The sequence below is a fragment of the Arvicola amphibius genome, chromosome 3 (assembly GCF_903992535.2).
Source record: "Arvicola amphibius chromosome 3, mArvAmp1.2, whole genome shotgun sequence".
Taxonomy (NCBI): Eukaryota; Metazoa; Chordata; class Mammalia; order Rodentia; family Cricetidae; genus Arvicola; species Arvicola amphibius.
In genome coordinates, this window is record NC_052049.1 from 157,008,237 (window position 1) to 157,030,817 (window position 22,581).

The 22,581-nt window shown below is 48.6% G+C and overlaps 1 protein-coding gene across 2 annotated transcripts in view; it reads left to right on the forward strand.

The window, feature by feature from the left end:
* The window catches only part of Rasgrf1 (Ras protein specific guanine nucleotide releasing factor 1), a 107,615-nt gene that overhangs the window by 34,789 nt on the left and 50,245 nt on the right, over positions 1-22,581 (forward strand). For both annotated transcript variants that reach the window (XM_038323410.1, XM_038323411.1), the window contains exons 4-9: positions 342-434; positions 3,862-4,115; positions 14,525-14,604; positions 16,986-17,179; positions 17,609-17,718; positions 20,857-20,975. In XM_038323410.1, the coding sequence (XP_038179338.1) occupies positions 342-434; positions 3,862-4,115; positions 14,525-14,604; positions 16,986-17,179; positions 17,609-17,718; positions 20,857-20,975 (850 nt within the window). The remainder of the gene's footprint in view (positions 1-341; positions 435-3,861; positions 4,116-14,524; positions 14,605-16,985; positions 17,180-17,608; positions 17,719-20,856; positions 20,976-22,581) is intronic.

Here is a 22,581-nt window from a genome sequence, read left to right on the forward strand (position 1 = left end):
TTATCTTCCTATATATCTTACCACAGTAAAATAAAAGGAACCTGTGGTTTACAAGACACAGAAGAGAAATACAGATCCAGCTATAGCCAACACTTTACACCTAGAAGAAGCTTGTCCACATTCCTATGGCCCCATTGTATCCAAGGTAGACTTGTCCCAGTGTGGCATTCACTGCTGTCTAGGCATCTGGCACCTGTGTGGTTCATTGGCAAAACACTAGGGATGGGAGTCTCAGCACACAACACCATAGTCTCTTGTGACAGAGGAAGCAGGCTTCAGGTGCTGCCGCTGCCTGCTGGTCAGTGTCCCCAGCCCACTATTGACCTATGATTCTGTTGCAGATTGCATCCCTGCTCAAGAACAAAGAACGCATCCAGTCCACCCAGATTGTCACCCCCAATGACGAGGACAGTGACATCAAGAAAATTAAAAAGGTCTGTACCATCCCTGGCTGGCAGTGCCCACTTGCCATCCCATGTGTCCTTATGGCATGCCACTCACCCAGTCACCTCAGTTCCAGAGATGGACCCAGAAGCCACTTGCCTCTTTTGACACCTGCCATACTGTAGATGGAGCGGTCCCACCACCCGGCCGCCGGCTAGCTTTACATACAAAATAATTACACAGAAACTGTATTCATTTAAATACTGCCTGGCCTCTGGCTCATTATCTGTAGCTTCTTATTGGTTGATTCTCATATCTTGCTTTAACCCATATTTAATAATTTATATAGCACCACGAGGGGTGGCTTACCAGGAGAGGTCTTAACCTGCATCCATCTCAGAGAGGAGAAGCATGGCGACTCACTATGGCGACTGCCTGAAGTGTCTCCCCAACTCTGCTTCCTTTCTCCCACAATTCTGTTCTGTCTACTCCACCTACCTAATTTTCTATCCTCTTAAAGGGCCAAGGCAGTTTCTTTATTAATAAATGAAAGTAACACATAGACACTCCTCCATCACCATACTTTCTGGGTGTCCCTGTGAGGGAAGGTGATCTAGCCCCATTTTACAGAGATAAGGAAAAGGAAGAAGGAGATGGGGCCAGGACCAAGGTCTAGGAAGTCCCCTCTAAGAGTTTTCCTCCAAGTACCGTGCAGCCTCACCAAGACACCTGGGGCATCTTTCCATCATCACTTAACTGCTTGTCCCTCCTGCAGTCCCTTACACACACACACACACACACACACCTCACAACTGCACACTCCCCAGCAGGACTCAGAAGTGAGCTGGCCTTCATAAGACCCCACAGCCAGCCTCTACTTCGGCTCTAACAGAGTTCCCAAGGGAAGAGATAATTTACAACATGTCAGGGACCTTCCCAGTAGCCAGGATAGTAACGATACCATGGACCACCGTGCAGTGCCACAACACAGGAAGGGGGCTGGCTATGTTTTCATCTTGCCAGACTCAAGACAAGAAAAATGGTTCACCCTAAGAACAGCAAATGAAAAAAATGGATCATCTTTGTGAGGTTTGCAGAAAGGACACCATGGCACTACAGATAGACCAGAAACTACAAATATATCCCACAGGCCAAGTCCAGCCTTCCCCAGTGCATATGGCTTTCAGCCCATGTATATTTTCCCATTTATATTTGTTGCTAGTGCTTTAAGAGCTAAACACTTTATGTGGAAATCTGGATATCTAGTTTCTCAAAAATAGAAATTGCAGCATTCATTAGCCACTTTCTGCGTGCCAGATGCTATTCTGGGAGCCTGAGGCAGGTTAAGTGGATCTTCAGGAAAAGCCTCTGAGATTTGATCATCATCCCCATCTCATATCTGGGGAAGCTGAGACACAGAGAGGCCAGGGAACCTGTCAAAGCTGACACCGCTAAATATTTGCAGGGAGACATTCAAACCCTGACACCAGCTCTCAAGCCCATGCACTCAGCTGCATGACCATGTGGCCTCCTGGAGAAGCAAGAGGTCTAACAGCCTGAACCACATCCTGGAGAGTTAGCAATGCCAGCCGCAGGCAGAAGAGGTTGCCCTCTCCCATTCCCAAGCCAGCCACATGGGTATGCAGGAGCTGTCAGGCTCTTATCGGCAAACATGAATATTTGACACCAGGTCCTACCAAGGCAGGGACAGCTGGCTCTGCTATGGTCCCTGAACATCTCAGTGCACCTCTCAACTCAGGGCAGCCCTTTCTGCTTGCAGCATTTGATAGGGGCTGGCTCAAATCCACCCCCATATCTGTTTCTTGGTGATTTAAAGCCCTCCCTTTTCTACAAAGACCTCCTTGTCCTTGGAGGTGAATCTGCACTGCAGGCTTGTTTGCTGTCCATGGCCAGGGTCCTTCAGTAAAGTAAAGTATGCTGGCCCGGTCTCTGTGTCCCTCCCTGAGCCAATCGTGAGCTTGTGCACAGCCCAGAAGCCCCAAGAGTGCAAGTAGTAGATGACCCTGGATTAGAAACCTGTGCAGCTGAGAAAATGTGTGTGTGTGTGTGTGTGTGTGTGTGTGTGTGTGTGTGTGTGTGTATACCTGTGTCTTTATGTGTGTATTTGTGTATTAGGGTTTCTGCTGCTATGTTGAAACATGACCAAAGAATCTTCAGGGGAAACGGTATATTTGGCTTGCGTATCATAATCCACTGAGGGAAGGAAGCAAAGGAAGGAACATAAACAGGGAAGCAAACTGGAGGCAGAAGCTGATTCAGAGGCCATAGAGGGGTACTGCTTACTGGCTTGCTCCCCATGGTTGCTCAGACTGCTTCCCTATAGCACCCAGAAACAATAGCCCAGAGGTGGTATCACCCACAATGGCCTGGGCCATCCCACATCAATCACTAATTAAGAAAATGTCCTACAGTCTTGCCCACAGCCTAATCTTATAAAGTCCCTTTCTCATTTGAGGCCCTCCTCTGTGATGACTGTAGCTGCATCCAGGTGACATAAAACTAGACAGCACTTGCGTGTATGTCTATTTGTATCTGGGTCTTCACATGTGTGTGCATGTATAAGTTTGTCAGTATACATCTGTGTGTCTTTATGTGTCTATGTGTATCTGTCATGTAAGTGTATACATGTCTGTGTGTATATGTCTGTGTATGCATGACCTGTGGCTATGTGTATATGTCTGTGTGTATGTGTATGTATATATCTGCGTGTTTCTCTGTTTCTGTGTGTATGTATAATATGTATGTTTATGTGTGTCTGTGTTCTCTGTATTATATGTATTATATATGTATATGTAATATGTATGTATTTCTGTGTGTGTGTCCGTGTGTGTGCCGAGGCACATGCGTGAGTGAAGACAAGCTCCTGCCACTTGTCAGAGGCCACTTCTCTCAGCCAACTTCAAGGCCACTGAGCAAGTGCCCGACTCATTTCCCTGCTGATTCGAGAGAGGCTCCAGGCTGGCACTCGGGCTCCAAAGCCACGGAAGAGCTGGAGATGAGCAGATTTGCCATGTTCTGTTCAATTTGGTAATTGCCCTCTCCAGACAAACTTTAATTGAAACCTCTGAGCTCTCAGAAGAGTCATTAGACGAGATGCAACCATGCCAAGCACGGCCTAGCAATCCTTCTCCCCACACTAGTTCGCTTTTCCTCCGTTCTGCTCTTCTAAATCAATCAGGGAACTTGTTCAAATGCAGTGGCCTGGAGCAGGCCCTAAAATCCACACTTCTAAACCATTTAATCCACACTGTGGTGATGCTCCCTGACCCTGTTTCACAGGTAGAAAAGTTGTCTCAGAGGGCCCAAAGAGCACGTTCAGCATCTCACAAGCAGCAGATCCTGCTCTGCATCTCAGCTCCTCTTCCCTATGCTCCCAGCAGCAGGGATGACTAACCGGTACTCCCTGCCCGTGAGAGTAACTGTTACTAATATAAACCTCCCCACTGGTCTTACCAGGTACAGAGCTTCCTTCGGGGCTGGCTGTGCCGGCGGAAGTGGAAGACCGTTATCCAGGACTACATCCGGTCTCCCCATGCCGACAGCATGCGCAAGAGGAACCAGGTGGTGTTCAGTATGCTGGAAGCCGAGGCCGAGTACGTGCAGCAACTGCACATCCTTGTCAATAATTTCCTGCGCCCACTACGCATGGCGGCCAGCTCCAAGAAACCTCCCATCACACACGATGACGTCAGCAGCATCTTCCTGAACAGGTAAGCAGGACAGACAGCAAAGGTGGAGAGGAGGCCCGGAAGAATTGGTCAACAGATGTTGAGCTGACTCCTGACACAAACCCACATCTGTTTCCCCCCAAGTACAGCTGAGGAAACTGAGGCCCAGAATGGAAGGAAATAATTTGAGGTCATATGGTCAAGCAGTTTCAGCGTGTGAGGTGGGAGTACAAACTGAGGCCTACATAGTCTAAATCTAAAGCATTTTGACACTGGTAAGACAGTTACCAATGATGGTTTGAGGATATATTACTGATATCTGATGGACAAGGGGCATGGATATTTCCAAACATGCCCAGAAACTATTCCACCCAAAACACCAATCCCACCACTGTTGAGAAACTCTGTTTTCAATATTTAAGAGTTATAAAATTGCTATAATGAAATACCTGAAGCTGAATACTGTTAAAAAATGGCTAGAAATACAGCTCAGATGGAGCGCATTTGCCTAGCATGTGGGAGATCTTCAGTTAAGGCCCCAACACTGAAGAAAAGAGAGGACTGAAGGAAGGAAGGAAGGAAGGAAGGAAGGAAGGAAGGAAGGAAGGAAGGAAGGAAGGAAGGAAAAGAAAGAAATGACAGCTTATTTGCACTCATGTTTTGGAAGTTTAGGAGCTTAGCAGAAACTCTGACTTCTGGGAGGCTCTTGTATCAGAGCCTTGCTGGACAGAAGCCCCTGAAAGAGAGGCATCCCATGGTAAACAAGGAAACAAAGAGAGGAAGGAGGGGTCCCCTTCACTTGTGCAGCAAACCCACTCTTCCCAGAACCAACCCACTCCTGTGCTGTGGGACAATGGTTTTGTACTTTGTAAAAATTTGTCACCTTAATAAAATGCTGATTGGCCAGTAGCCAGGCAGGAAGTATAGGTGGGCCAACCAGGCAGGAAGTAGAGACAGGGTAATGAGAACAGGAGAATTCTGGGAAGAGGAAAAGGCTCAGTCTGCAGTTGTTACCCAGACCAAGAGGAAGCAAGATGAGAATGCCTTACTGATAAAAGGTACAAGCCATGTGGCTAACATAGACAAGAATTATGGGTTAAGATGTAAGATATAACAATTAATAAGAAGCCTGAGCTAATAGGTCAACCAGTACATATTCACTACACACACAGTATTTACTTTATGTGTCTGGGTGTTTTTCCCGCATGTGTGTATGTGTGTCATGTATGTGCAGTGTCAGAGGAGGTCAGAAGAGGTTATCAGATCCCCTAGAACTGGAATTACAAATGATGTGTATGTGGGTGAATCTGTGGGTGTGGAGCCAAGAGGTATAGAGAGCCATGTGTGTATTAAGGAGAAAGACCCATGGTCCTACTGGTGTGCACAAATCTGCAGCACTGGGCTTCTCTCCTCTCCTGACTTCTCCTTTCTCCATCAAGAGCTGGTGCCTACCTCCTGCTCACCCTCCTAGATACATGGCCAGATAAATACAGCACTGTCTTCTCTGTCTTAAGCTTGATGCTCCCTGTGAGCCTACGAACAGCTGGATTGAAGACAAAACTAGGCTCCTCTCCTTAACTTCGTTCTCCTGACGAGTATAGATCACAGCAAAAGGCTCCAAATATCCCCTCTATCTGAAGTCTCTCCCTCTATGTGAGTCCCACCTCCCTCCTACTGTAAGTGTCTTGGGGACAGGATCCAGAACCTGACCCTGCCTGCTTTCCACCTCACCCATGGGGCGGAGGTCTGGGAACCATGTGTGAAGAGTGGGGCTACCTGCTTGTTTCCTGGATGGCATTTCTGCAAACAGTGATGCCAAGCAGCCTTGCCTGTGAGAGGAAATGGACAGCCCCTGATGGAAACCTGATGTCGCTTTAGTGATTTAATTTATGGGTGCTCATTTAAAGGGTCCTGGAGAAGAAAGAGACCACTCTCCAGGTTGGCAACGTCATGGAGGGTGTTAATTGCATGCCATACCTCAGAAAGATCCTTCTCTTAAGCAGCTGCAGCAGGCTCTGAGTGGCCAGGATGGTCTGCCTACAGAGCTGAGCAGTTCCCTTCTAGTAAAATCCACGCCTGGCACTGAGTGCTGAAAGCCACAGTAGTGCTAAGAGGCCTCTCTGCCGGGGTGACAGAGGTGCGTGTGTCCTGATGTGCACTCTGATGACTGACAGTGATTTGTGCCAATGAGGAAATCCATGGAAGAAAATGCCACAGTCCATCCGTCATGCCTGAGTGATCTGGAGAGTGGACAGGAGTGGGCACCAAAGCTGCCATAAAATGCAGAGTGTATAGGCCTGCTTCTGCCCAGCTGTGGCCCCACTCTGTCCACTTTGGGATGGCCTTGTTCATGCCTCCTTCCCGATCGCTGAAGGAGGAGGCAGGCAAGCAGGTCTCAAATGAACTGCTTCCCTGTCTTCGTTGGTTTCCTTGGATAATACGGCCCTCAGCGTCCCCCAGACTCTCTTGCCACCCTATTGGCAGACATCCCTGCTGCAGACGCTAGAGGGTCTCTGCTGCCACAGCCTTCACTACATTTAAACAGCCAGTTCTTTTCCGTAAGTGTGAGTGTGTGCATGCGTGTGCATGTGTGTGCGTGTGTGTGCATGTGTGTGCATGTGTGTGCATGCGGAGGCCAAAGGCCCGCACTGGCTGTCTCCTTCAACTTCTCTCCATTTTATTTTTTTTCTTTATATTTTGAAACAAGGTCTCTCACTACACTGAACGTGACCAGTTTGGCTGCTCACTGGCGAACACCAAGGGTCTTCTTGTCTGCTTTCCCAGAGCTGGAATTGCAGTCTTGTATCACCATGCTCTGTTTTCCCCATGGGTGCTGGAGATCAAACCAGATCCTCATATTTGTGAAAGAGGTGCTTGACCCCCTCTGCAAAGGGCCAGATATGAGTTCCTCTATTTTATAGTGGGACATGGCAGAAGGCAAGGGAGGGTAGTGAAGGGACAAATCTGAGCCAAGTACAATGACACATAAAATGTCATTGCTTTATTCCCTAAAAAAAATTAATAAAAAAATAAATATTTTATACTCTGTGGGCTCTACGTTCCCCATGGCAACTAAGCAATAATAAAGACATAAGCCCATGGGGCAGCACTGTTCCTATTTTTATTTATACACACTAAAATATAAACTTCATATAATTTTCACATATCACAAAGTATCCTTTTGAGGATTCCCCCAGTCATTTAAGATGTAAAAACAAGCAAACGAACAAAGAAAATCCAGATGTGGTTGCCCCTATACCTAACACGCCAGCACAGAGAAGGCAAAGGCAGGAGGATTCAGAGTTTGAGGCCAGTCTGGGGTGCATAGTGGGCTCCAGTCATTCTTAAGTGAATCATCCAAGATGGGGTGCATCATGTCTGGCCCCACAGGCCACAATTGCTGACCTCTGACACAGGCTGGGCTGTGGCCGATACCCACTAGAACTGGGGGGCCAGGAACTCAATTTCTGTCTTCACTACTGCTGGGACTGGATGTGGTGTGACCAGCATCTGGTCTGGCACCTGCCCGTATGGTGGCTGAGCTCTGCACACAACTCGCAGCTTCCCACCTTCAAAGGAGCTTTAGGAGAGCTGGGTTATGTGTGCTCCTTAGAGAGTCACGATAAGCTTAGCAGTTTAAAAGAATCAATCATTTTTACTTAAACTGACAGAACTGACTAAAATCAGTCATTTTTTTACTTAAACTGAAAGAGCTGAATAAAGTGGAAAGATTTCCGATTATTCGTATAAAAATTTGATTAAAAAAAGCATACTTGGGTCTAGAGAGATGGTGATTAGGAGTGCTTCCTGCTCTTGCAGAAGACCCATGTTGAATTCCCAACACCCACATGATTGCTCACAACCACCCATAACTCCAGTCTCAGAGATCCAATGCCCTCTCTGACTCCATGGGCACAAGGCATGCATGTGGTGTACAGACATATATGCAAGCAACACACTCATACACATAAAATAAAATCGAAAGGAACTTTAAAGTATACTTGCATGTATATAGTACTCCACCCTCTCCCCTCACATTCCCTCCTCTCTCCCACTCTCCTTCTCCCAACCGAAAAATGTCAGTGCATCCCAAGAGAGCAACCTATGCAAAAGCTGATGCAAGAAAGCCTTGAGTACAGTGGACAGAGATAAAGGCAGAGTGGCAGAAGCAAAAAGAGAAAGAGGGAAGGATCCGTAAGACAGACGGGGGATGGGGGTGGGGCAGGCCGAGCTAGGGCCACTCCAGATAATCAATGTAGATGTTCAAGATTGCTATGTTCAGAGAGAGGGGGAGCTGGGCGCAGGAGGGGAAGCAGAGGACCAGTGATGAATTCGTTAGCAATCAGTTTGGCAGAGATGATACAGAGGCCGGTGCTATGGAGAGCAGAGCATGGGTTCTAAAACACGACAGGTTAGGTGGAAGGCCTGAGAGGCTGGCCAGCCGGAGCTGCTGTTCAGTGAAAAGAGAAGCCCATCATGGAGGAGTAGCTGTGTCAGCTAAGTCAGAGGTCACAACTGACAGGAACATGGTAGTGAGTCTAGAGTCCAGGTAGTTTTTAATCAGATGGGTAGTTTTCCCATTGTCTACAGAACAACTTAAAATGTAAGAAAACAATCCTGCTTCTAATAGAACCATTGGCATGACTATGTAAAAAATAAGCAGAGGACCCAAATGGTGAAGGACTTAGAAAACACGAGTAGGGTTTGGGGAGATGACTCTGCTGCTGGCCAGGTCTGAGTTCCATCCCCAGAGCCATGTGGAAACACTGAAGGTGGTAGTGTGAGCCTGTAATCTCAGCCTTGAGGTGGCAGAGACAGTAGATCCCTGGGGCTCGATGGCCAGCCAGCCTAGCTTACTTGGTGAACTTCAGGCCAGTGAGAGACCCTGTCTCATGAGGAATGCACCAAAGGTTGACCTCTGGTCGCCAGATGCATACACACCTGCAAACATATGTACATACACAGAGAGGGAGAAGGAAAGAGGAGAGAAGGAGGAAGGGAGGGAGTAATTGGCACCAGTGTCCAGATTAGAAAGATTCCAGAATAGAGAGATTCCATGTCACAAATGTCCTTTCACCAAGAATATTCTCCAAATTTAAAATAATTCTACTCAAAGTATAACCTAACAAAATGATTTTAAAGTTTCCGTGAACAATGAAAGACACACACTACCTGCAATTGAAATACATCATAAAGAAGATGGGAAGAAGGCTGGGTGGGTAAATCAGTTGCTATACAAGCATGAGGACTGAAATTCAGATACCCAGCATCCACACAAATGCTGGGTGGGTGCAGTTGTCCACCTGTAGTCGCTGGCTAGCTAGACAAACTGAACAAACAAGTTTCAGGTTCATCGAGAGACCCTGCCACAATAAATACAGTGGCGAGCAACTGAGGAGGACATCTGACATCAGCTTGTCTTCACACCCATGCAGCATGCATACACACTTGCACACACCACATACACAGAAAGGTGGATGGGTAGGGTGGGGTGGATAGGTGGATGGATGGATGGATGGATGGATGGATGGATGAATGGATAAAAGCAAGTTCTGTTTAACTATTTTCCCATAAAATAAACTGCAGGTGAATACGGACGCAGTGTAGGAATTGGGAAAGGCCTGGTGTCCAAGGTTGAGGCAGAAAGAAAATACAGAACCTAGTGTAGTCAAATGGAAAGCCACATCACCACCCGTGATAAATCTGAAGTGAATGATGGGGCTCACACATGACAGACCTGTGTTTGACAGAATTGTTTCAACTTCCTGAGAGAAAATAGTGAATGGGCATCACCAGACAGTTCACAGAATAGAGACATGTGACCAATGGGAAATGTTCAACCAATGTGTTAATCACGTGTGCGCCTATGTGTGACTGTGGATCCATGCGTGTGCAGTCAGAGGAAAATGCTGGGTGTCTGCCTGTCCTCCCCTTCCATCTTGTCTGAGTCAGGGTCTCCTAGTTGTTTACTGCCGTGGGTACCTGTCTCTACCTCCCATCTCCCCACAAGAGTACTGGGTACAGGCGTATGCTCCCCACAGGGGTGCTGGGTTAAAGCTTATTTGGGTTCTAAGAATCCAAACTCTAGTCTCCACGATAATTCAAAAACCACTTTATCCTCCCAACTGTCTCCGCAGGCCAGCAGTGAATTTTTTTTTAAGCACATCAAGTCAAGATGAAACCATTGATATTTTTTTTCCTTACAGGGTGGGAAACAATGGTGATTTCTGGCTTATAAGGTTATCATGAAGTTTTCAGAGTCCACACTTGCAGGGGGGGAGGCTTCATTTTCTGCAGCAGGTTCCTTCCGCAGTGCTGAGCAGATGTCACTTTTCACAATGCAAGGCTTGTGACCACCCTTCCCGGAGCATATCCATATATCCACAACACAGGCTCAGCTTGTGTCTCTCACATTTTGGTAATTCCTAGGGAATTTCAAACCTTATTATGTTATGATGACCCACGATCAGTGACCTTTGATGTCATGACTTAACTGTTCGAGGTGCCACAAACAAGGTGATGTTTTTGATATAATGAATGCCACTTATGTTCTGGCTGCTCCACCATCTGGCCATTGCTCTCTCTTTCTTTGGCCTCCCTGTTCCCGGAGATAAAACACTGAAATTGGAACAATAACTCTACAGTGGCCCCTTAGTGTGAGAGCAAAGCACAGTGTAAGGATCCTATTTTGAATCAAAAGCAAAAACATCACTCAGGGAGAAAAGCATGCTGAGAGCTGAATGGCCTGAGAGCCAAGCTTCTTGCAACAGATAAGCAGGTTGTGAAGGCAAAGGAAAGGCCTGGAGGGGAAGTAAAATAGCTACTCCGGGCCTGGAAGGATGGCTCAGTGCTTAGGTACTCCTCCATTTCTTGCAAAGGACCCAAGTTTAATCCCCAGCACCTGCCTAAGGTGGTTCACAACTACTTGTAACTTTTACAGCTTCAGGGAATCCTGTACCTCTGGCCTCCTCAGGTGCCTGCACTGATGGGCACATACCCACGCCCTGACACTTAATTTAAAATAATAAAAATAAATCTTCTCATAAAAAAGAAGGTGCTGGTCCAGTAAGCACACAAATGCTAAGAAAGCTAACAGCCCTCTAATTGTCAGGGAGCCATTCTGAGTGGTCCAGAGGGAAGCTCGAGTAAACAATGGTGTTGCTGAGGCCATGACCTAACCCAGAGTGATGCTCCAACCCTCAACTCTGGTGAGGAAGTTGCAGAAGTTTGCAGTGGTTCATGGGATATAATCATTCTCCCAGCATGTAGTGCAAGGATACGCATCGGGTGCTGATGGGGAAAATGGAGTAAGTCATCCAGAAGATGGACCAGAGATAACCCTCAAAGACAGCTGCACCCCACAACCAATCCTCCATGTGGACCAAATAGCCCAACAGAACAGGCGAGCCCATGGAAAACTGTCACAGCTACAGGGAAGTTGGTTCCTGGCTTCAGAGCTTCAAAGACTGATCTGTCTCATTAAGGGTTTAGACCTTTTAAGGGCTTAGATGTGAAGTCTAAGCCGGGGTCATTTAGAGTTCTGAATTGTCAAGAGCCTGAAACTCCTTCACCTGTGCTCTGTCGATGGAGCCAGGCACATCTATATATAACATGGGAGTTCATTGTTGAGACCTAATGCTAAGGAAAAACAGATTCCTTCCAAAACAGCACCAGTGATTGATAGTGCGCCTGGTCATTGCAGAGCAATGATGGAGACATCCAAAGCGAATGTTTACCTCATGCCGCTAAGGTGACAGTCTGCTCTGCAGCCGGTGCCTCGAGGAGGAATATCAGCTCTCAGATTTGATTGTCTGAATCATAGATTTCCATAAGGCTGCCGCAGGTAGGGATTCTTCTGGAGGATCTGGTCAAAGTTAATTCAAGAGCTTCTAGAAAACACACATCATTTTAGATGGAAGGAAGAGCATCCAAGATTCATGGGAAAGGACAAGATATTGACGTTAACAGGAGCTTGGAAAGGGATGGTTCCAACTCTCACAGATAACTTGGAATCACCTAAGACTCCCACAGAGGGAGTGTCACCATTGGTGTGGTGGACACAGCAAAGAACCCAATCACAAGTGGAATCTGAAGACGAGACTGAAGGGTTGCGATCTTAGGATATAAGCAAAGAAGGTGGTGTCTTCACCAGAGCAGCTTTTACTCCTGGAGACTCTGAGATCCTCTCAACCTGGGAGGTTACAACTCCTTTGATGTGGAATGGCCCTTTCTCAGGGATTGCCTAAGATCATTTGAAATATTTACATTATGGATATTTACATTACAGTTCATAATAGCAGCAAACTTAGAGGTCCGAAGTAGCAATGAAAATAATTTTATGGTTGGGGGTCACCATAACATGAGGAATTGTATTAAAGGGTCACAGCGTTAGGAAGGTTTAGAGTCACTGTTCTAACGTGGCAAAGGATTGAGAATGCCACAAAAACTTGGCCAGGGGCAGCAGCAAGGTCTGAGGTTCTAAGTTTGGAAGGAGTTCTCCTGGCCATAAAATATGAATCTGAGAACTCTTGTCTTGAAAAGGAGGGAGTCAGTGGATCTGGGAAGCTTCATTGTTGTCTTAAGAAGTGACCACAGCCACTCTTCCGCCTTCGGCAGCCACCTCATTAGCCATGGTCAATGTCGCTACAAGACTCTCCACCAACAACATTGGCTTGCTGGGGGGTTCAGGCAACATCTTTCAGCAAGGAAATATCTCTCAGTTAGGGTATATGGATTTTTAAAGCACCATACTTAGGCTGGAGAGATGACTCCACAGGCAAGAACATTTGCTACATAAGTGTGAGAACCTGAGTTCAAATCCCCAGCACTCAGGTAAAAAGCAGATATGGCTGTACATGCCTTTAACGCCAGTGCCATAGGGATTCCGCCAGTGCAGAATCAAAAAGATTGCTGGGTCTTGCTGGGTGCCAGCCCAGCCCCAGGCTCGGGGTGAGAGACCCTGCCTCAAAGGAACAAGGCAGAGAGTGATGGAGCAGGACATTCTCCTATGGTCTTCACACATGTGCACATGGGCTCATGCTCTGGCACACACGGGTGTGCATATACCAAATGCACACCATACATACACACACAGACATCACATTGCTGCACATTTAACTAAAGAAGGGTGGAAATATAACTTTTAAAAAACACTGAGGGTGGGAAAATGTCTCGTGACTCGATTAATTAGCTTGATTGCTTGGTTGTGTGGAGTTGAGCTGCCCCTTGCAATGCCTTCAAGCTGGTTTTACCATCCTTTTTGTGAGGCTCCTGGTCTGTTGCTGCACTGACCCTTGCAGTATTGTATCTAGGGAGCTTTCTCTCCTCACTGGCACATGCCCGGGTGTCTGGCGTGTGTCTTCTGGTGGTCTGAAGTGGCTTCCCTGTGACTGACATGCTCAGTGCCATCCGACAGGATGCACACACAAAGCTCCCTCAAGAACCCTGAAGGTCTCCAGCTTCCCTCCAGCTTCCCTGCCATCCACTACAGACCAATTTTCTTTTCTTTTCTTTTTTTCCTCTGCATTCTTATGCACCCCAGGCTGGTCTCTTGGTATCCAAGGGTCTTTCCATGCTGAAAAGCAAAGTTCTTAACCTGGTTCGAAAGCCAACAAGATATCAGATGGAAGCCAGTCTCCCCCAGGTCACTAGGGAGGCTTTCAGATAGCAGACGAGTCAGTAACTGTGAGATCCTCACTCAGAAAGAAAAAGTCAGCAGGTTTTCTCTGCAGCCCCTTTTTTCGGGTTTTGCTGGCTTTCATTTTTGTAGCATTGGCTTTCCTCCTCCATGCCCAGTGGCCTACCCCAGGGTTGCCGGCTTACCTCTTTGGCATGGACTATTAACGTTCTCTGTCTTTCCCTTTCTCTCTCTCCTCCTTCTCTTCTTTTCCCTGTCCCTCAGCTCACCAGGTCTCTTTTTCTCCTTCCCCCTTCCCACCCTCCCTGCATCTCTGCCCTGTTGAGGACTTTTCAGATCTTCTCAGGGGCTTTGTCCCTGGGCCCTGCTCTACATACACCGTCTGCAGCTCCCTGCTCCCTCCACCTCTTCCCCTGCTCAGGTAGTGTTGATACAGCAAGACCCTCTTAGATCAAAAATTGATGTGGGGGGAGACCACATCTGAGTAGAAAGCAGAGCCTAGGAAATGGTCCAAAGAAAGATAAGGACATTCCAGAAAGGAGGAAAGACAGACGAGTAAAGTAGTGAAGTAGTCTCCCTCTGCTTCTGGAACCCTTAATGTAGTGAGCCCCACCTCCAAGGTCTCCTCTGCCATCTCCGTGAGCTGGCATCCCCTGTGCAGAGGGGCTTGTGTAGGGGTTGATGCCCCATCACTAGGTGAATAGAAGTTTCTACTGAGGGCCCCACGTTTGGTGTGGCACTAATGTGTTCAGCAGGGTCTTCACCAGAGAGGTGGGAAACCCAGACAGGAGCTCATTGGTGCTTTTTCTTTCAGTGAGACCATCATGTTCCTACATCAGATCTTCTACCAAGGCCTGAAGGCCCGCATCTCCAGCTGGCCCACCCTGGTGCTGGGTGAGTAGCCACCCCCCTGGGACCCCATCCTCAGCGCAGGAGACAACTCTGTCCCTCTAAATCATCACGGTGGGGCACCCTGTAGACCCCAGAGTCCCTGAGAGGAGAAAGACGATCACCACGTGCTCTTAGGAGAAAATGAGGTTTTTCTCTTTGCCTATTCACTCTCCTCTTCAAAAGACCACATGCCCACCCAGGAACATGCACACTCAGAAACGTCTCAAACTCCAGAAAAGTAGGAAACATTTAGAATGTCACTGTCATTCTGTATCCCAAAGACAACCACCCCAAATACTACTGTCTGCATTCCCTTCCACATTTCCTTACACAGAGGTCCTGGGTGTCTGAGAGTTTTATTCTCCTGTCTTTATACAGCCAAAAAAATCTTAAAGTTTGAAGCCTGTCTATAGCAGACATTTCATTTGTTTGCTTACACTAAATTGATTACATTATGCTGGGGACTTTTGTTTGGATTGTTTTTTTCTTTATTGTTTTGAGACAGGGTCTCTATTGTATCCCTAGTTGCCCTAACAATGCCGTTATGTTTTAAATTAACTTCATAGGTGGAACATTTTTTTTCACGCCCAGTTTTCTCATCCTGAGTTTTTTGGTGGCCGTATAATGTTCCAGTATCCCCAACTATACATACCATGATCAGCTATCTCTTCTATTGGTTCTAACTTGTTACAAAACTTTAGGGGTATTTCCATGGGTATTTCCTATCAGTTTCTAGAAGAATTACTAGAACAAAGGCCCTGGCTTCATCTCCATGGCCTCAAAAGCTGTACTGTAGGGTCCCAGGAATGAGACACAACTGCACCCTTACATTGTACCAGACCTGGGTCAGGCTGGCCTTCTTTGTCTCTTTCTCACATTCTCACTTTAGTAAGGAAAGGTGGCCACCAGTGTTCTCTTCGCTACAGGGGAAACCACTGTTGGATCAGGCTTAGCTCTCCAAGTCCCCTCCACCCTTCGGATATTTCTTGTGTCAAAGAGACTGCTCTGTCACACTGGAGAAATAGCTCAGTCAGTAAAGCGCTTGCCTCAGAGCAATGATGGCCTGAGCAGTCCCCAGAAGCTACATAAAAAGCTGGATCCAGGGGCCTGGAGGATGGCACTTACTGCCCATGCAGAGGACTCAGGTCTGGTTCTCAGCCATTCCTATGGAGGCTAACAACTGTCTGTACCAAAGTTCCAGAGGAAAGCTGATGCCCCTTCTGGCCACCACCAGTACTGCATGCACATGGTATATTTACATATAGGCAAACCATGGATGAAAAATGAGGACGTGGCTGTTCCTAGGTGTGGTTGAGGAGAAGGTTTTTATCATGGGTGAAAGGAGAAAACAACATAGGCTATGGTAGGGCCCAGATTGAACCGGCCAGCAGACAGAACGGCGCCATGAGAGGAGAGAGAGGTGGGGAGCATGAGGAAGGAAGAGAAGAGAGGAGCGAGGAGGAGGCCAAGAGAGGAACTAGGAGCCAAGAGACCCAAGAAAGCACATAGCCAAAATGACTAAGTTCCATAGGGAAGAGAAGCTGAGGGAAGGGAAGCTCAGGGGCTGGAGACTTTAGGCTGGGCCTGGGAGTGAGCAGTGCTGGGAAGAGCAAGGACCCTGCAGCAGGTAACTGCCTTGCTGGGGGAATCTAGCAGCTGGCATCTGTCACGGTTGTTAATAGGCACCTCAGTTAGCCACCTAACAAAACACATATATAAAATAAAAATATAATAAACTTTTTAAAAGCTGTACTGAGGGCATGCACATATATTCCCAGTCAGTGCTGGGTGGGCAGAGACCCATGGATCCCTGGAGCTTTCTGGCCAACCTAGCCTAATGAACGAGCCCCAGTAACAGTGAGACCGTATCTCAGGAAACAAAGCCAAAGTCCTAAGGAGTGACACCAAAGGCTGAGCTCTGGCTTCCACATACAAACACACACAGGTGCACCACATGTGTTCACACACACATTTACCCACACACATAAATGTGCGCATGCATACACACACACACACCCTGCCTCTTACAGAGACACTTGGGTTAAAGCAGGGGCTGGGCACACTCCACATGGACTCATCATGAGATAATGTGTAATCTACACCAGACTGTTTTCTTCAGTTGGAGCAGGCCCCCTGGGAGCTATAGCCCCTAGGGTTTGAGACTCTATACTGACTCTCTAAGTCCCTTCAGTCACAAGACAGCTCACATCTCTGAACCCTCTTCTGCTCATGAGTAAGGTTAATGTATCAGTGTAATCCCCCAAGAGGGATCTCTCTGGAGTGGGGATTTGAACCCCAGCACACAGCCTCTCTGGGTAGGCCAATAGGCCAAAGGCCTGGGGACATCTGGCCCCAGGTCCCTGCTGACCCCACCTGCCCTGCAGCCGACCTGTTCGACATCCTGCTGCCCATGCTCAACATCTACCAGGAGTTTGTCCGCAACCACCAGTACAGCCTCCAGATCCTAGCGCACTGCAAGCAGAACCGGGACTTTGACAAGCTCCTCAAGCAATACGAGGCCAAGCCGGACTGCGAAGAGCGCACGCTGGAGACCTTCCTCACCTACCCTATGTTCCAGGTGGCTGCCATGATCTTCAAGGGAGCAGGCTAGGGCGGGGGCACTGAGGGCTCAGCTGGCAGGACACAGTCCCCAACAACCCTGGCATGTGGAGAACAAGCTGACCACCTATGTACTTGTCCACTCCAGCAGTGGGGAAGGTGAGGGGGTAGTCCCTGGAGACAGAACCGTGGGGGTCCCTATCTTCCTGGCTATCCAGGCAGATCAGAAATGCAGCCGGCTTTCCTCCTTGGCCCACTGGGTTCAAAGGACCATTCTTGCCTCTCTGTCTTGCCTCTGTCCCTCTCCCTCATTACCCCACCTTTCTTGTCTGCCATCGCTATCTCTCCCTCTTTGCCCTGGCCTTCCTCGGCTCTCTGTTCCTTTCTGTCTTTCCACCCATTCGTCATCTCTCTGGCTCTGTCCCTCCATGTCCCCTGCCACTCACAGATCCCCAGGTACATCTTGACACTCCATGAGCTGCTGGCCCACACACCTCATGAGCACGTGGAGCGCAACAGTCTGGACTATGCCAAATCCAAACTAGAGGAACTTTCCAGGTGAGTGCCTAGCCACAGGGCAGAGGGTGGGCAGGGTAGGGCTGAGAATTTCCTCAGGAGGGGATTTGAAGGAAGGCATAACCTGCCTCTTCAAAGAAAGGAGTCCCCTGCAAACAAAAGGGCTGGGGGCTGGAGAGATGGCTCAGAAGTTAAGAGCACTAACTGCTCTTACAGAGGTCCTGAGTTCAGTTCCCAACAACCATACGGTGGCATGTAGTCAGAACACCGTACATAATAAATAAATATAATTTAAAAAAGAAAACAAGGTTAGAGATAGAGCTGAGTGGACAGAGTGCTTGCCCAGCATGCATGAAGCCTTGTGATCAGTGTCCAGGACTACATAAAACCAGGCATGTTAACCTGTTAATTCCAGCACTTTCAAAATGGAGGCAGGAGGACCATAAGTGCAAATTTCAAGGCTACCCTAGAATCCATGATCCCCTGTCTCAAAACATCCAGCAAAACTTGTGATGATAAGAGCTCCCCAAGGATGGGGTTCCAGGTGGCTAGCCTTCATGTGCCCCGGACACTTTAATCCTCTAGTCCAGACTCATCACCTGGCCCTCTTTCTGTCCTATAGCCCGGGGGCGGGGGGTCTTCCTCTGCAAGAGCAACCAGAGGAGGGGGAGCCCTTTCATACCCTGCAAGGTTCTGAGGAGGTGGGAAGTGATCTAGATCAGAACGGGAGCCCAAAGACAGAGCTAGTAGGACTTCTCAATGGACTGGGTGGAGAATGAGAAAAGTTAGTGCTTCCAGGTCTGTGGGGCCTTAACCAAGACGGGGTATGTTAGATGGTCTAGAGCTTCCCTGGGGATCATGTGGACCATTAAATACCCAAGTGGAAGAGACCAGAAAGAAGGGCTCTAAAGTCTAGAATTGAGAGCCATCATCAGCTCAGTGACATCCCCAGTGTTATGAGATTGCCACAGGAGTGACTTCAAACAAGAAGACACCAGAGCCTAGGATTGAGCCTGGGTGGAGGTCACAACATGAGATGGGCCCTGTGGTCAAACATAGGGGACTAAGGATGAGGGGCGGAGAGGCTCAGCTTCTTGAAGCCAGCAAAAGCTAGCCAGGCAGGTCTTAGCTCCAAGCTAGGCAGTGGGACAGGCTGGGGATAGGCAGAGGACATGCTGCCTAGCCTGATCTTCTGAGCCCCAGCTGAGTTACCGAGGCATGAGGGAGGACCAGAATAGACACCGTATCCAGGTGTGACTACAGAGGTGCGGAGCCAGAGGCAGAAAAGTTCTCTCTGTATCTTTCGTGTTCAAGAACCAAATCCTACTTGCTCCTCCCTCCCCAGGAGGAAAAAAAAGCCTAGAATGCCCCCCAACGTTCTTCATCATTGAGAGATGCAGGTCCTGGAGCAAATAGGGCTGCAGATGGCCTGAGAGGCCAAGGTCATTGGCCTAAGACCTAGGTATGCATCCTACCCTTCTTTGTTCCACCTATCACCTGAACTTTCACCTGAGCCCAGCCCTAAGGGCACATTGGAGTGTTCTCTCACCCTCCCCTCCACAGAATGCTGATGGCAGTGTCCTGGCAGGACAGAAACCATCAGATAGCCAAGCTCTACCCGATCTGAGCCAGGAAATACACCTCCTTCTGCTGCTGCCGACACTAGCGATTCACCGCAACCCCCAGCCACACTCTCTCTAAGGATCAGGCCTCCGTTTTTGCTGCTTTATCCTCAACCACTGTAACACCACTGATAACACACACCATCAATTCCAGTCCCTCGAGGCTCCTCAGAGAGCCTTGTAGCTATGTGTGCACAAGGAACCCCAACTCCATCTGAAGCAGAACTTGTCCTTACCAGTTATAGGCTACTCCTGTCAAATCTGCCTGCCACTGTGGAGCTGCCCCTTTGGGCCCTTCAGAGTCAAGCATTCCCCGGCAAAGCTTCACCCTCGCCTTGAGAAACCTTCTCTCTGCCACTGGCCACTTCTCAAACAGGAACTGGGCATCTAAGACATGCATTTCTGAGAAGGAAAGGGGGAACTGAGACTACTAGAGACTGGAGGCCGTCTGGATGTCCCAGAGAGTTTGCACTAAAATGGTAGTCCTCAACCAGGAAGAAAATCAACGGGAATGCTGATGGCCACCTCTTCCCCAGCATTCTGCACACGGGGAACTGAGTATCAGCGGGCGCGAGGCTTGAGTGGTTTGCTCATCTCATGGCCCACCCAAGCAGAGTCCGCTTCCCTGAGGGTAAACCTTACATGGTCGCCAGTCTTCTTGGTGACATTGACTGTAGAATTTTAGAAATCAGCAGAAAGGGATAAGATGTGATCTTCTTGAAGTGAGTGGGGTATTTTCCAGAGCTCCCCCTTTCCCAAAAGCATTCATTAAAAGCCTGGAAACCCACCAGGGCAAACTTGCCAAAGAACACTCTCCCCCTTCTTCTTCGCCCCCCCCCCACCCGCCACCCCGGCAATATTTTTTTCAAAGTAATTAAATGGCGCCATCTCCTGGAAACTATGGAAGTTGCAGAAGATAGGAAGGAACAAAATCTCATCCTCCAAGAAGGCAGAGAGTTAGAAGGTGGAGGCTAGCCTTTCCCTGAGCCAACAGAATTGGCAGGAGCTCCCAAATCTCAGGTCATTCTAAGGTCCACGCAACATTAAAAGCGCATCCATACAAAGATATGGGAGAAAGATCTAGGGCGTAGCTTAGTGGTAGAACACTTGACTAGCATCCTCAAGACCCTGAGTTCAAATTCCAGGGACGGGGGAGGAAGGCAGCCTGAGGAAAAGAATACAGGGGAGTGGACTTTGCCTGATCTATGGATGAGAATGGTGTAAAACGAGACCTGAATAACAACTAGGGTGTCCTGGGCTCACACCTCGTTCTGGGCTGGACCTGCTGTCTTCCCTACAATGATCAACACTGAGATATGACTGGCCTGCTTCCTAGCTGCCAGTTTCCATGTTAGTTCTTCTAAAACAAGCACCTGGCTCCTTGCGCTGCCAGGGTATTAAACCAGAGGGAGCCTGGGAAGTGTCCTGCATACAACTGGCACTCAATAGATACACATCGCCTTCACCTTCCAAACTACGGGTCAGACCCCCAAGCGAGAGCACAGCCTTCCCCTTCTTGGTAGTGGGACAGCATGCCTCTTATTTCCTGTCTCCCCAGGATCATGCACGATGAAGTCAGTGAGACAGAGAACATCCGGAAGAACCTGGCCATCGAACGCATGATCATCGAGGGCTGTGAGATCCTCCTTGATACCAGCCAGACCTTCGTGCGGCAAGGTAGGGCAGCTTCTCTGCATGCTCATCGAGGGATTCCTGGGAGAAGGGCAGCACTTGGGAGCATCCCCGATGGGCTGGCTTGCAGCTGTGACTGTGGAGTGTTCTGGCTGCTGGGAGTGCAATAGCTCTACATGGAGGTGGACTCTGTCTATACACACACACACACACACACACACACACACACACGTAGATATGATTGCTTTCCAGTTTCCCTCATGCCAAATGAGTCTACTGCCTAGATTAGCTTCGGGCTTTTGCTTGTAAGCACTGGCCTGTTCTTTGGGGGAGAAAGTGGGAGGCAGGATGAGGACAGATAGTGGCTGGCCCTGGGAACGGCAAAGGTTGGGAGGCAATGGGAGGGAGGCTGCGCTCAGTGGTTCTCGCTGAAGTGAGTCTTCTCACCTCTGGCTCCTGCTTCCCTTGAGAGTGGGTCTGGAAGGTGTGGCCCTGTTGAGCTTCTGGTGGCTCGGAGATGTCAAAGGTAGGATGCATTTGAAGGTCGCCTCCTGCAGCTCTCGTGTTCCATAGGAAACTCAGCACTGTTTGTGTGCCTCCCGTGGATGTTTGCCCCAGGATAGACGTCCAGCATCCCCTCTACCCAGCTCTGGAGTCTCTAACTAGTAAATAACCTCGTGAGAGTTTTACACTAGTCTGTACCTCAGAATTTGGCCTCAGAATCGGAAGAGGGTTTGATATCCATCGCGTTTCAAGGATGGTGCCAGCATGTGGTCCCCAAGGACCCACCTGTTGACCTTGAAGCCCAGTCAGCTTAGTATCTGTCTCCCTGAGCTGCACTAGACATGTTCTTTGCCAGAAGCGTTCTCATGTAGCTTCTCCCTGCCTTTCTGACGAAAACCCTGGAAGGAAGCCCCTCCTGGGGTGGGCAGTCCCCCCACAGACCCAGAAGCTGCTCCGTTACCCAAGAGAAGGTCTTCCTCCTCCATCCTGGAGCAGGACCTGGAGCCCCTCCCAGCCCTTCCCACTTTTTACCCACATAGCCATTTCTGACTTCTTCCCTATGCACACCAGGTCTCCATAGGGCTCCAAGGTCCCCAGAGGATGGAGCCAGCCCCACCCTGCAGGAGAAGACCTGTCACTAATGGGCATCCACGATGCAGTAGACACAGAACGGGATAAGGGAGTCAAAGAAGGAGGTTTTCCCAAAGAAGCTAGGCAGTGTGGTCTAGGATGACATTTGCTATGGGGGAGAGAGATAGTGACAGAGAGAAGAGGAGCTGGGAGCTGAGCCCAATCCAATCTGTGCTAACGGGCCCTGAGTACCCAATCCCTGAGAACACAGTGAAGACAATGGGAAAGGAACCTGTAGAACACATGATGCATAGGACAGCCAGAGTAGAGACAGCCGCCTACTCAATCCAGCAATGACTTTCTACTGCAACACACTGAGGATCACATGCTCAGTCTGGGCTCTGAAGCTAAGTGCCGTGATTAATTGGTGCTATCTACTGCGGCCAGCGCTATGCAATGTATCATGTTAATACACGAGAACCCACCTCCAGCTCCCCATTTGTTCAGTGCCATCTCCAGACTTCAGCCCGACTCTCTTTCTTTTAGAGCTCCTCTTCTTGCCAAGACCCTGTTCCCT